This window comes from Limulus polyphemus, unplaced genomic scaffold (assembly GCF_000517525.1).
Source record: "Limulus polyphemus unplaced genomic scaffold, Limulus_polyphemus-2.1.2 Scaffold1407, whole genome shotgun sequence".
Lineage (NCBI taxonomy): Eukaryota > Metazoa > Arthropoda > Merostomata > Xiphosura > Limulidae > Limulus > Limulus polyphemus.
The window spans coordinates 159,597-174,312 of record NW_013667017.1 but is presented as its reverse complement, the minus strand read 5'-3'; the positions used below and the strand labels follow the sequence as shown (position 1 = coordinate 174,312).

Sequence of the window (14,716 nt, the reverse complement as noted above, 5' to 3'; positions counted from 1 at the left end):
ATTGGGTCTCTGATCCCAGAGAAATACTTTATTTAGGAGAAATTGTTTTATGTTCTTCAAGTATTGCTTAGGCCTAATACGTAATTGGGTCTCTGATCCCAGAGAAATACTTTATTTAGGAGAAATTGTTTTATGTTCTTCAAGTATTGCTTAGGCCTAATACGTAATTGGGTCTCTGATCTCAGAGAAATACTTTATTTAGGAGAAATTGTTTTATGTTCTTCAAGTATTGCTTAGGCCTAATACGTAATTGGGCAACTAGCTTGTATCCTTCAAGTCCCAACTTGCGTGAAAAAACAACAAAAAGAAAACAAATTTCACTATTACGAGTAAATGAAGAATAAATATGAAGTTTGGTTTTTCTCAAGAAAACCGTTTATAATTGTAAACAGTCGTTTAGTCTGTTGTAAAGATGCAGCGAAACGTTTACTGTACCAAAGTTTCGATTTTTCTGTTGTCATTTTACTGGCTATCAGCAAGTTTCCAATTTTGGAAGAATCGTTTAAAGTTCTGATTAGGTTAACGAAAGGAATCATTCTACTCTAATTAACATAAATTGTAGAAAGGACTGTGGTTAAAGCATTTTCTTTTGCTAAAATTGATAAGCTTGTATTGATGCTGGCTACGTTTCACTAACATGTTTAACATCATGCACAAGGTTACAATTTTTTAGCATCTCCACTATAATCTATTCCTGCATCAGTGGCCATTATTGGGTGAAGTTATTTTCCACCGTAATCTAAATGTGATTCTTTTTATCGACAGGTATTTATTATTATTTTAGTTGACTTAATCCAGTGGAAACTAAGGGTGATTGAAGTTAATGAATTTTTTTGGTTGCCGTAATAATGCGCTATAAGGTTTATTTAATAAGTTTGTAGAAAAAAAAAGTGGCGTGACAAAACATAAAACGTTTTCAATGATTGTCATCTTCTAAGCCTGACGCTATTTGACGGATCGTCTTGCTGTTTGAACATCATATTCAAATCTACATTTCTCCATTGATGAAATCATAAAGTTATTTCTTTACATTTTTTTTTGTTTTTTTTTTTTGCAGGAAATTGGAGACTTTATTATTGACCAGGATTTTTGCTGTACTGAAGATCTTCAAGCAAACATTGAAATGAAGACAATTAATAAATGGGACATGGGAAGCGTCGATAGTTCTGATACCTATGCAAGCTGTAATACTAACCCATTTGATTCTCAGGCAGACCTGACCACTGAAGATTCCACTCCCGCACGAAGCAACCTATATGTAAACCCCCTTGAAGACCCCTTGCAGATAGGGTCAGCCCCAGTGACACGGAAATCTTTGGAGGTTCCAGTGTCCCACCCCTCTGTTGCTTTAACTCTCAGCAGCTCTTCTGGAGACAGTTACGATGAATCCTCAGGAAGAACGATTATTGAACAACCCCAGACTGACACACACAATGCCTTCAACACCCTGTCATCTCAGAAGAAACCGCGTTTTCTACTAGGACTGAAATCTAAAACTCGTTTAGATGAAATGGACTCTCCACAACGAAGTTTTCAATCCTCCACAGACTCCCTCATTACATCTGGTAACAGACCAAAGGTTGGAATTAAAACGCCATTCTCCTCTCGAGGTAAGGTTATAGCTCTGTGAAATAAATGGTTGATATAAGGCATCTTTCACATCAGTAAAAACGTTTTCAGGATGTTGTTATATCATAGAATACAATAAGATGTCTTAAATGCAGGCAAAATGAAAACAAACTAACTATCTTTGTCTTTGCACCTCACAATCCTCCCTTCTTTGATAGTTTTACTGAAACACATGTTAAACCACAGAAGAAATTAATCTTGCATTGTGGTCAAATGGTTAGCATAGTTGGATTATGAATCCGAGGGTTCGTGGATTGCGACCCATTACCGCAAAAACCATCTGCACTTTGGGTTCTTGGTGCGCTATAAAAGTGAGGATCAGATCCCGCTATTCGTTCACAGGCGAAACTAGCTTCAGAGTTGAATATTTTCCAATCTAGCGCTAATCTATCAGTTCAAACCTGGGGACAGCTAGCGCAGATAGTCTTTGTGCAAAGACCTGAAATAATCAAACCAAATTTAATTCTGTAGATTACCAATATCATCATAACAACATCCTCCAACCACTAGGTTGTTTAGGGTTTTGTATATTTTTAATGCATTTCCAAGACGTTCGAGACTGTCTGTTATTTGTTGAATATTTATAAGTGTTTTTTCTTTGTACGTATTCATTAAATAGGTATCAATATTTAAAAGTTATTACGGTTTAATCTTCGAAAACCGACAAAATATTGAAAAGCCAGTAGACTTAAAGATTATTATAAAAAGCAAGTTAACCGCAGATTTTTTTACCACATTCTTCTTAACTGGTTCGTTGTAGTTGAAAATCAGAGATGTGTAAAACAACAACAACAGAGGAATGTGGAAAAAACCATTACAGTTAACTTGTTTTTATAAAAGCTATTAGTCATGATGATTAGTAGAGGTAATACCATTCGTTATATTTAGGGACTTATACATAACAGTGTAGCCTTTTCGTACATTATTTATGACTGATATTTTGTATATATTTTAATGAATTATTTTTGTTTTTCAGCAAGATCTTTGGGAAGGAGCCATTTCTTTGGAGATACGGAGCCCAGCCCAGCCTCTCGGCATCTACAACCAAGTCCGGAGGTCAGTAAGAAGAAATCCATCCTGAAGAAAGGAGATAGCATCCACAAAGAAGAAATGGAAAAACTGCTAGCCGATCCAACACATAGTTTATCCAAACAGAACTCTGAAGAAGTCAGTAGTGAAGAAACTTTTTCTCCTACTCTAGGTAGTTCTATGGGCAAACTACCTCTGAAGGCGATTGGTCCAAAAACGGGAACCAGACCTCACGCTCAACCAATCAAGTTTCTAGGTGTTCTTGAGGACAATAAAATGCTGTCCAACAAGGGGAGTCCATCTCCCAGTACAACAGGCCCTCGTCTTTTGAGTCCAAGACCCCAGTCCAGAAGAGCTCTAACCCACGACGGTGTTCACTTTTCGGGTGCTCCCTTGAGCCGGACGCTGGTCAAGCAAGCACGTGTAAATGAACTTAATCCTAAAATAAGTGAACCTCTTGGAGCAATGGAGAGTGATCTACCACCCCCTATAAGCACATCTGCGCAGTGTACTATAAATAACTCCGAAAGATACTGTAGTAATCCGTTGTGTATATATTCTTATAACCCTATAGCACAGGCCTCGTCATCCCCTAGTATTTGTATATGTGGCCACCAGGTGGCTCCCTTGCTCTCTTCTTTGCCCATTACAGATATGAGCCGTGATCATTCTAGGTTGACGACAAACATGCCAAACGATTCCTTTGAATTGGTCGATTTGTCTAAAGAAGAAACAAAGCTGCTGGAAAGTGAAAAGTACCAGAAAAACCCATCATCTAATGATGCTTCCGTCTTATCGTAGCAGTTCAGGTAAGATTAATAATGTCTTTTAACTTAAGGCTTTCCTTCAGGTAATAGATATTGAAGAACGTGACGATAATCGGCGTTTAAATTTATTATAGCTATTCATCAGAATTTTAGATTAATTTCCATCTTCTTAATTTGTTGTCGTGGAACAAGAAAGAAACACACATAATAGTTAGGAACCTTAGTTTAATATCCCCCCCCCCCCAGTGGCTCAGCGGTATGTCTGCGCACTTACAACGCTAGAATCTGGGTTTTGATACCAGTGGTGGGCAAAGCACAGAGAGCCCATTGTATAGATTTGTGCTCAGTTACAAACAAAGAAACTATTTTTCCAAAAGAACATGTAATATTGCCCGTTGAATTGCGAGTTTTTTTCCGAAAGTCTAGGAACTGAAACAGGATTATCACAAAATGTAACAAAGTACATGTTTTAGATTGAAGTGTTTCAGATATATTTGATCTTTCTTAATTTAGAAATGACAGACTAGAGGTAAGGCAACTAGTCGACACTACCAACTCTGGAACTACTTTTCTTTACCAACGAATAGTGGGATAGACCATCACTTTGTAACGCCCTTTTGCAAATTATTCTATTGTGATGAGCAAAAGTATGTACTAATATCTTTGTTGTCAAAAAGTCTGAAGACTTTGCATTATATTACAGAATGGATACCAAAATATAAAAATAAAATAAATAGAAACTAACAATGGAGTAAACGAACGTTTATATGAAAGGGCTGTTAACCATAGTATTTTTAATAAAAAAATGTTTTTATTTTGTCGCTTATGTTAAGACACCATACGGGTAAAATTTATTAATTTGTTTTACTTTTTATTCCTTCGAGCTATTATCTGTGCCCTGTCCACCACGGGTGCCGCTGTGTATGTTGAACTGACTGAAGAATATAACCAGAGAAACTCTATGTAGCACATTTAGCCCTTATTATATTTTATCATGTTTAAAACTTTCCCTTTAAGTTTCCCGATGTTTGAAAAGGATTACATTTAACGCTTTAACTCAGTATATTCACGACTATCTGGAGTATCCGTCCCCTAGACAAAAATTATATAAATATATGATCAATGAAAGTTTATCGTAGGACATGAAAAGTTGCTTCCCTTACATGTAATTGTAAAAAACAAAAACACCCATTAAAAACCGCAAAAAAGCAAAACTGACAATTTGTATGTTTCTCCCCATGGACCCACTGAACCTCCATAACCTCGCAACCTGCGAAGTAGTTACATGGACATACAATAGACAGTACTATTATATTTATATCAGTTAAATTCCCATTTATTTAGAAGTGTTTCTTTAAATCAGTACGCACAAACAAACATACCTTAGAATAATAAGAACTTAATATCGGATGATGCCTTTAATGGCGAAACCATGGTCGTGAATAAATGATGTATTTGTGAAATGGGCAGTTGTCTTGTTTTAACTGAATTTCATAACTTAATACTTTTTTTAATTTCATATGAGTAGTTCTAACCAAGTAGTTGGTACAGACTTTCTCTTCAAAGTATAATCGTTTATTACTGTAGGTATAGATTTCGTTTTGCGAGGAAGTAACCCTCTGTTGGCGAATTTTATACATTGTACACATTGTATACATTGGGCATCAGAAACCATAGCAACCCCAAATGAACTGTCATTTGGCATACCCAACTATTGACCCGGTGGGCTTAGTTATATTTCTCTGATTCACCACAATCCCATCTTGCTTGTGGTCTTGTATGATTGGCCTCCTTAGTATCAAACGGTAATATTAATCTTTCAACAGTCAAGATCTAATCGAAAACTGCCACTCTTGCTGTCTTAGATAAACGGGTGGGTTGACAAACTGGTTCAAATCTTCGAGATATCTTTCTTTATTGTTAGAGAACCGCTGGTGATATTTTAACAAACTGTGTGCCGATATTTGTTTGAATGAACTAAAATACTAGAAATAGTAAAAGAAGGATTACATTGTCACCTTCTCCACTTCAGGATTACCACTGTGATAAGATTTTATTGTTAACACACTTTGAATGAACTAAAATATTACAAATAGTAAAAGAAGGATTGCATTGTTGCCTTCTCCAGTTCATGATTACTACTGTGATAAGATTTCATTGTTAACACACTTTAGCTACAAACTTTTGGTATTAAGGGTCTAATTGTAGATTAGTGCTGTCGATACTTTGTGAGCTTGTGATATGATCTTGTTTGATGTCTTTTTTTAATTACTTACGTGTAATTTAGTAGTTCAGAGAAAAACAAACATTTCTTATATCGGCTAACGTGCATCTACGTCATGTATTGAATCGATTGTTACCGTGTCTTTTTAATTGGAGTTATGTGATAACAATCAAATAAACAAAAACTTCAAAACAGTGAATTGTTTGTTTGTAATTAAGCACAAAGCTACACATTGGGCTATCTGTGCTTTTCCCACCACAGATATCGAAACCCGATTTCTGGCGTTGTAAGTCCGCAGACGTACCGCTGTGCCACTGGGGGCCTGAAAACAGTGAATCAGTTATTATGATTATTTAAATTTTATATTGGGTTTTAATGTATGCTGAAGGAAATGCAGAAAACTGACCACTTTATTAAGATCCCCCCCTTCTCTCCCAACACACAGACATTTGTAAAATATTAGTAACCCATGGTAACAACTTGTATATCCACCGAACTTGGTCTGTAATTATTTTCCGTATTGTCCTCGGGAGTGTTGCAAACTGCAAAGGAGGGCGCTAATTACAGTATTTGTGCAGTTCCGGATTCTATTTTTCACATGTGATTTGTTGATTTCAATGTTAATAAGTGTGTGTGTGTGTTTTCTTCTTCTTTTTTTTTCAAATCAAAATTACGGTAATAAAAGTGAATTATATGTTTGATTATTATTGCTGTTACACAAGGTTAGCTTTATAAAAATACGGGGGGGGGGGAGCGTTAATTAGGGGCAATACGGTAGATTAAACGCCCAAGCCTTTTTGTTACAATACAGTTAAATGTGGTGATATGCGAATGCTGGTGACACTTAAAATTGAACACAGTTGGAGGATATTATTAATTTCAGAACTTACTATTCTGTGATTTAAAAAAAGAAAGTAGACAGAAAATGTTATCGTTCAGAAAAAAAACAACCCCATAAAATATTAATGTTGATTCGTACAGGTTAAAGTAAGGGAAAGCGGCCTTCTGGTGGTTTAGCGGCGGGTTTGTGGGCTTATAACGCCAAAAATCGGATTTCGATACCCGCGGCGGATAGAGTACTGATAGCCCATTTTATAGCTCTGCACTAAACAACAAACAAACAGGGGAAAGTGGGATTCTAGCAGGGAACAATTGAGTTCTACTATTACTTCTGTTTTAATTTTCTTCTCCACCTCTGGTATGCTATGGTAGCTGGTCATGGAGTAGCCTATTGTTCCTCTTCTATTGTATGTAAAGTGTGAATCTTGGTTGAAACTGTAAACAAGATAATTCGCATAGATTAAGGTCTACAAGAGTGAAATAGAAGCAGTGTTTCATAGGCTTACTCTATGGCACATAGTTGAATATAATACCAGTCATCAAAAGTTCTATCAGCAGTATGACAAATGTATGTATATTTTCATTGGACAAAACATGTGTTTACTTTACATTTCCTACATTTCAAAAGTAGTACATACTATGTCACAAATGTTTTTTTAAAGGATTATGGTTGTGGCAGAACATAGTTATAATAATAAGCTAAACATCGGAGAAATATATGAAGTTGGACTTTGTATACTATTAGGCTTACTTGCTGGCACATTAACGCGAGTACAAACTGGATGCCATTGAAGTGTGACAGTTCTTCCGCAAGTTGTAAGGACCAATGAACTTCATGCTATACCATTGACAGACAACCCCACACGTTCGTGCCTTTGGGTCACTCAGGTGGACACTCAAGTCGTCATTCATGAACGGTTGATGAACTCTGGAGAAAATGTAATGGGAATGAGGAGGTAACATTGATTTCAATATATTGCTTTAAAGCCTACCAAAGGATAACTAGCGCTGCAGGGCAATAATCCATAATTAGTGCCATGACAAATAACACAATCTGTGGTGGAAGAAGGGGAGGTAAGGCCTACTCATTTATTCTTATGATCATGTGTTTGCATGAACGATATAAATATAGCTATGTTATAGCTTGTTTACATGACTGAAATTTAGATAGATCTTTGCTTTGATCCAAAGGACTTTCATTTTCAAAAACTGTTCTCTAACTAGTTGTTCAAAAGCATCTGTCATCGTGGTCTATCACCATTTGTTATTTAGAGGAAATACGTCTGCCAATAGAAATCTGTGGTTCACTGTTCACAAATCAGTGGAAACAATAGTCTTATAAAGTGCAACACCATCACAGTGTCTCGATTGAGCACTGGTCAAGATTCGACCATTTTCGAACACACCAGGAAAACGATTTTCAAAAACTATCATCATATGGTAGTCGAAACATAGTTCAAAATTAATTTATCTTAGAGGAAAACAGAAAAGGAAAGATAAGTGATGCTTAGAACAGAACTGTGAAAAAGATGACTGGAAGAATATAGTGTGGTTTAGTTATTTTTCATTATTCCCCTTACTAATGGTAGGGTATGAATGTGGATAAAACTCTACCTTGTATTGTTTCAACACTTCCAGCCTGCCGGAGGTGGAATAATGGTGTGGGAGACGTTCTTGTTCAATTGTTAGGCACTTTGCTTCTTTTGAAATGCTGTATTTTCCGTACAAGGGCTCTCCAAAGATGATAATGCAACAATCTGCCATCTAGGTTTGCCTGAAATTGGTTTGAAGAACATGAAGGTGATTTAGTCATCATCCTTGACCAGCACAATAACAAGGATTCAATCTGGTTTAGAATCATTCGTACTTACTTACTGACATCTGAGAAACCATGACCAATGACTTCATTAGAATAGAAAATTTTCAGCAATTTGTGAATTATAATTCATGTATAATCCAGGCTGTCACTACGGCAAGAGTTGACCCGACTGGACAATAAAGTGGTCAGTCATTACGAGCGAGTGAAGTCTGGCATGGCTTGGTAGTTAGGGCGCTCGACTAGCAATGTGACGGTCGCGGGTTTGAATCCCGTTCCTGAAAATGAAAATGCTCGCCCTTTCAGCGTTTGGGGCGTTATAATGTGACGGTCAATCCCACTATTCGTTGGTAAAAGAGTAGCCCAAGAGTTGACGGTGGGTGGCGACGACTAGCTGCCTTCCCTCTAGTCTTTCACTTCTAAATTAGGGACGGCTAGCGCAGACAGCCCTCGTTTAGGTTGCGCGGAATTCAAAACAAACCCAAATCCTATAGTCTTTCACTTCAAAATTTAGGAACGGCTAGCGTAGATAGCCCTCATGTAGTGCGCAAAATTAAAAGAAACAGGTGTGCATTACTTAGGGCCTTTGACTAGTAAGCTGAGGGCCGCAAATTCAAATCTCCGTCCTATATGATTGCCGTCTGGGCCGGTTACCCAAATGTGAATATTCCGTTTGTTGTTTAGTTAAATATGCATGGATAAACGTCTCGCCGACATACGTCAAAAATAAACTACAAACTTTACAAAATTCAGTCCTTACAGGAACATACAGAGGACCAAAAACCACAAGCTCAGCTTCGTACATTAGTAAAGCCAGTGTATGACAATTTTAGGTAGTTCGAAGAACCATTTTCAGAAAAATCTCGTCAAGAACGAGTTTCTACGTTATTTAGTCCGCTTTTTCATACACGACGAAACTAAGCCTAAGTTCCTCTTCCTGATTAATATCATCTGTAGATGTAGCAACAGAGACTAGAGGAAGGGAGCTAGTCATCACCATCCACCGCCAACTCTTGGGCTACTCTTTTTCTAACGAATAGTGGGGTTGACCGTCACATTATAATGCCCCCATGGCTGAAAGGACGAGTATGTTTGGTGGGACGGGGTGTCTTGAATGAAAGATACGCGACTTAAACTCGTAACGTTGGGGATAACGCGTTAAATTACAAAACATAAGATACTTCATATATCCTTATTAAAAGATTATAAGACTTTTAACCCTATTCCTAAGTTCCTTAATTTTAAGACAGCCAATATCTGACTTAAGCCAAATACACATTATCGATAAACTCGGTGCAAATTTCAGAAAACTGGATTCTCTTGTATACATAACTTAGAAAAATCTTTAAGTTAAGAACATTCCATTTTTACCAGACTTCACAAGAATGTGTTAACTGTGTCGATATTTACATATTTGATTGACTGAAATAATTATGACAAATCCATTCATCTGAGAGCTTTTATTGATTTATGATAGTAACCTTTAATTTTGCGTTTTACTATCATTAAAAAAAAAAGACTTCCAACTGTTAAAATTGGCATACTTGAAGAAATTTGTCCAACAATTTGCCTCCGACTTGAACCAAATTAAAAAACAACAAAAAACGAACGTATCTTGAATTATTAAGCTTGTTATTTTATTGGCAGACAGTTAACGAAACGGGCATTACTAAAGCTTTAACTAGCTACACAATAAACATTAAGTTTGTTCTTTAACCAAAATGTGTTTGATGAAGATAGGATCGAACTTTGCAAATGCACAGAAGCAGTCAAATTGGTGTTTGGTTTCCTTTCGCCAAAAGAGGGATCTTATAATACTAGCTACAGTAGATTGTGATAGAAAAAGGGAGGAAAATACACCCATATTTAAAGCCCCCACTTGAACGTTGAAAGATCCATTGGACCAATTACAGTAAAGTAAGCTAGTTGCAAATGGACACTAGTGTCTGAGTGGTGTTATTGTTCAGTATATCGGGGTTCTGGTCGAGTGTTTAATGCATGAAATTATATAAGGATTTACATCAGGAGAAAGGGGGAGGTCAATGTTGATATAAGTAACAATTAACAGTTGCATGGAACGTAGGTTAATTTGATGCATTAAAATTGATTTTTTAACCAGTGAAAGTACTGGAGTGTGTATCTAACGAAATCTTTAATGGATACTGTAGAATGTCATCGTATGTTACAAATATTTAGACAAACTATCAGAGTGGAAATGAATATTACTGTTAAGGCTCTGTGACACTACATTTTAATACAGTTTAATTCAATCACTTGTAGTTATAATGTTAACTCTATATAGGTACAAAATAGACGTAATTCAGGTTGTAATGTACACAGTTATTATAAAACAAACCTCGTAGTTATTTAAAAATTACCTTCCCCGGCTACCTCGATGGCTCAGCGTCAAGTCTGAGGACTTATAGGCAAAAAAATTGAGTTTTGATACCCGCGGTAGGCACAGCACAGACAATCCATTGTGTACCTTTGCGCTTGACAATAATAATACTAAAAAAATTATAAAAAACTAAATTTCACCAAGGGTTTTATTCGAGAAAGTTTTGATGCGGTTTTGGGTGTTTCAGAAAGTTTTGGTCGTAGTACAGCGTATTTCAAAACTATGATATAATATTCTGGAATCGCTTTTCTCGCAAACTAGATTACTTATATTTGTCTTCTTCACCTGTGTTTCAAGACTATAATATTGGTGATTTGAATAACATTTGTGCAGTATATTGTGAGAATCGACGAACACCATCCAAAGTAGATTATGTTCCCTCTAGGTTTAAAAACTGGAGTCTCTTTTTGTTTGTCTGGTGAAATTTTGTTCCCCGAAGACACACAATTCTAAAATTTAGTCATTTTAAATAACCCTTTCTTTTATAATTACTTTACAATACAGTCACGGCACAGTTTATTTACGTTGCAGTTACAAGCAGGATCACATTAACCAAAAAGACAGACAGACAACTGCCTACGAGTCAGGGGATTCACAGTAGTTTTATATTTCAATTGCTTTTGTTAAGCGCCATTTTTCTTTAACGTAGTTTTATTTTACATATTTAACCTAATTTTTCTTTTAATTGTGATTTCTAATTTCTTAGGAGATTGGTTGACAAGATATTGCTGCTGGGAAACGTTCTACGTGTACTTCCAAAATAAAAATGTGACCCGGCATGGCCAGGTGGTTAAGGCGCTCGACTCGCGAGTGGGTCGCGGGTTCGAATCCACGTCCCACCAAACACGCTTGCCCTTTCAGCCGTGGGTGCCTTATAATGTGACGGTCAATCCCACTATTCGTTAGTATAATAGTTGTCTGTGGGTGGCGATAACTAGCTGCTTTCCCTATAGTCTTTCACTGCTAAGTTAGGACGGCTAACGCAGATAGCCCTCGTGTAGCTTTGCGCAAAATTCATAACAAATAAACCCCCCCCCCCAAAAAAATAAACACTGAAATCTGTACAGAAACTTAAGCGGTAATAAGCCGGTCATTAAATATGTGCCCCCCCACCCCAGCGGTATGTCTGAGGACTTATAACGCTAGAAACCGGGTTTCGATACCCGTGGTGGGCAGAGCTCAGATACTCCTTTGTGTAGCTTTGTCCTTAACTACAAACGAACAATTAAGTATGCCTCATAAGGGCGTTGTTTGGTGTATGTAAGTAATGCATTAAATTTTAAAACATTTTTCGAGTATATGTAGTAGCAGATATTAAGTGTATGTATATTCTACTCTACTTTAAATGAATATTCTGGAATTCGTTAAGGTCCAGGCAAGTTTAATGTTCGTAATCGTTTAAAATTAAGCAAGTTTAACGTTCGTAATCGTTTAAAAGTATGTCATTTTAACGTTCGTAATCGTTTAAAAGTATGTCATTTTAATGTTCGTAATCGTTTAAAATTATGCAAATCAAAGCGGAGGCCTGACATGGCCTGGTAGTTATGACACTTAACTCGCAATCCGCGGGTTCGAATCCCTGTCACTGAACATGCTCACCCTTTCAGCTGTGGGGGCGTTATAATGTGACAGTCAATCCCACTATTCGTTGGTAAAAGAGTAGCCCAAGAGTTGGCGGCAGGTGGTGTTGACTAGCTATCTTCCCTCTAGTCTATCACTGATAAATTAGGGACAGTTAGCGTAGATAGCCCTCAAGTAGCTTTACGCGAAATTTAAAAAAAGCTATAAAATCGCTGCCTGTTCATCTGTTTACATTCATATATATAACATTGAGTGTTTAAGCAGATAAAACAAGCCGTGGAAGTAAGCAGTGGATTATTTCGTTTAAGCTTCAACCTACATGTTGATCCTTAACTACCCTTTCATACAACTATACGGATATCAAATTTGTTTCAGCTAGAATCTCTTGTGAATTTCTTGCAACACTGGAATATGGGTCAAAATTGATTAGAATAATTGTTGTTGTTTTTTTCACGTTTAAGCCATAGAGTTTGGAAATTAAGTTCATGAATAATAACGCAACTTAGCATAGGACTTGAAACGCGGGAAGAAGGCCTAATCTCGAATGCATTGTTTCCTTTATATCCGTTAAAATGAAAGTTTATATAACTCCTGCCGTAAAATAGGGATTGTCTCAAAAATAACAATGTTCAATAACCTTTAACTGGATTTTTTCCTTATGAAGTAGACCAGCTGTGAGCTTTTAGGGCTTATAAAGCTAAAATCCGGAGCTCGGTTCCTCGCAATAAACGGCACAAATAATCCACTGTGTAGCTTTGCGTTTCAAATAAAGAAAAAATAAAATAAATACTTCGTTCCCACGCACCAGTGGCCATAAAATCAAAGGTAAAATTTGAATATATTTTAATCGCGTGTTCTCATGTCTTTGAAGCAGTATATACCATAGGTAAGATTAATTCTAGATTGAACAGTTGCATGTAAGTTGATAAATACATATGTATGTAATTCAGTGTTGGAAATAATTATGGAAACTATAAATAATTGCGTATAAAATGTAAATACAGACTACCCTTCATCGCCTTGAACTAAGCCAGAGTCACGTCTTGGTAGCTTACACTATGATTGATTTTCACCCAACCAATCGTAAAGTGTCACCTTCAGACGTATTATACTTAGCAGTTGTAGTGTCACTTCGGTCATGGCTGAAATCAAAGTTCAAGGATACTCTATACAAATAAACTTCGTGTTTCAGTATGCAAAACTCTGTAGGGGGCAGTGAAACTGGAACTATTAATTATAGAAATAGTCGATGTAAAAAACCGAAACTCTCCAGAGGTGGTGTTGAGTATTTCGGGATGTAAACAGAGGTGTGAAAAACCGAAACTCTCCAAAGATGGTGTTGAGTATTTCTGGATGTAAACAGAGGTGTGAAAAACCGAAACTCTCCAAAGATGGTGTTGAGTATTTCTGGATGTAAACAGAGGTGTGAAAAACCGAAACTCTCCAAAGGTGGTGTTGAGTATTTCGGGATGTAAACAGAGGTGTGAAAAACCGAAACTTTCCAAAGGTGGTGTTGAATATTTCGGGATGTAAACAGAAGTGTGAATGTTACTTCGAGAACGTATAGCTGCTCGAAACCAGTGTTGAATCCAGACCTTTCCACCAGAGGGGGTGGGGTGAAGCTGGGGTATGAATTAAAGTTCAAATTCAACTAAACGGAAAAATTACTGTAATTTAGGGAAGATTTTTTCTTTGCACGGGGGGGGGGGGATTCCCCCTATACACACCCTGAATTCAACACTGCTGAAAAGAAGTACCAAATTACAAGTTGAAGTGTACCACAAACACTAGAATGAGCTAAGCTGGAGTTCTGTACTATTTACAGGTGAATCCAGGTTCAAAGAGTTTAGTAACAATTAACGACACTGAAGAGAAGAACGTTATCATAGTTAACGTTTAATATCTGCAGTAAACATAGTGGGAGACATCTCAGCCAGCAGTGTCTGGGAGTTATACATAACTGATGGCACTTCGGCTACTTACAAGTACTTGTATATTATGAACCGTCGTCCCATTTCCTGAGGAACAGACTCGGCGGGATGGATTGATTTTTTCAGCTTTCAAAAATGTGACCAAACAATACTTTGACGAACAATAGACCGATGAAATACTCATATTCCTGACTTGACCTACACTGTCCTGATATGGACATTGTTGAAGACGTAATGCATTATGTAAAGAAAATAATGAGAAAGTAAAAAAAGGGAACATATAACTTGGCCGAGTTTTGGGGAGTAACACAGGGTATTTGTAACACAATTCCACTATTAACTGCATCACGAAAATAATCTATAATGATTTGTGTAAAGCAAGGGGCTCACTTACAAAATACTAGTACATAGCACATCATACTCACTTCCTTATGTTCTGGGATAACGTTTTGTACCATTAATACATTCACCTAGTTACTGTTACCGTATTTTTCGGAATAT

General features: G+C 36.8%; 1 protein-coding gene across 2 annotated transcripts in view; it reads left to right on the top strand.

Annotated features, from left to right (window-relative positions):
• The window catches only part of LOC106463432 (potassium voltage-gated channel protein Shab-like), a 108,745-nt gene that overhangs the window by 71,145 nt on the left and 22,884 nt on the right, over positions 1–14,716 (top strand). For both annotated transcript variants that reach the window (XM_022390925.1, XM_022390924.1), the window contains 2 exons: positions 1,058–1,610; positions 2,606–3,467. In XM_022390925.1, coding sequence (XP_022246633.1) covers positions 1,058–1,610; positions 2,606–3,459 — 1,407 coding nt within the window. In that variant the 3' untranslated portion in view covers positions 3,460–3,467. The remainder of the gene's footprint in view (positions 1–1,057; positions 1,611–2,605; positions 3,468–14,716) is intronic.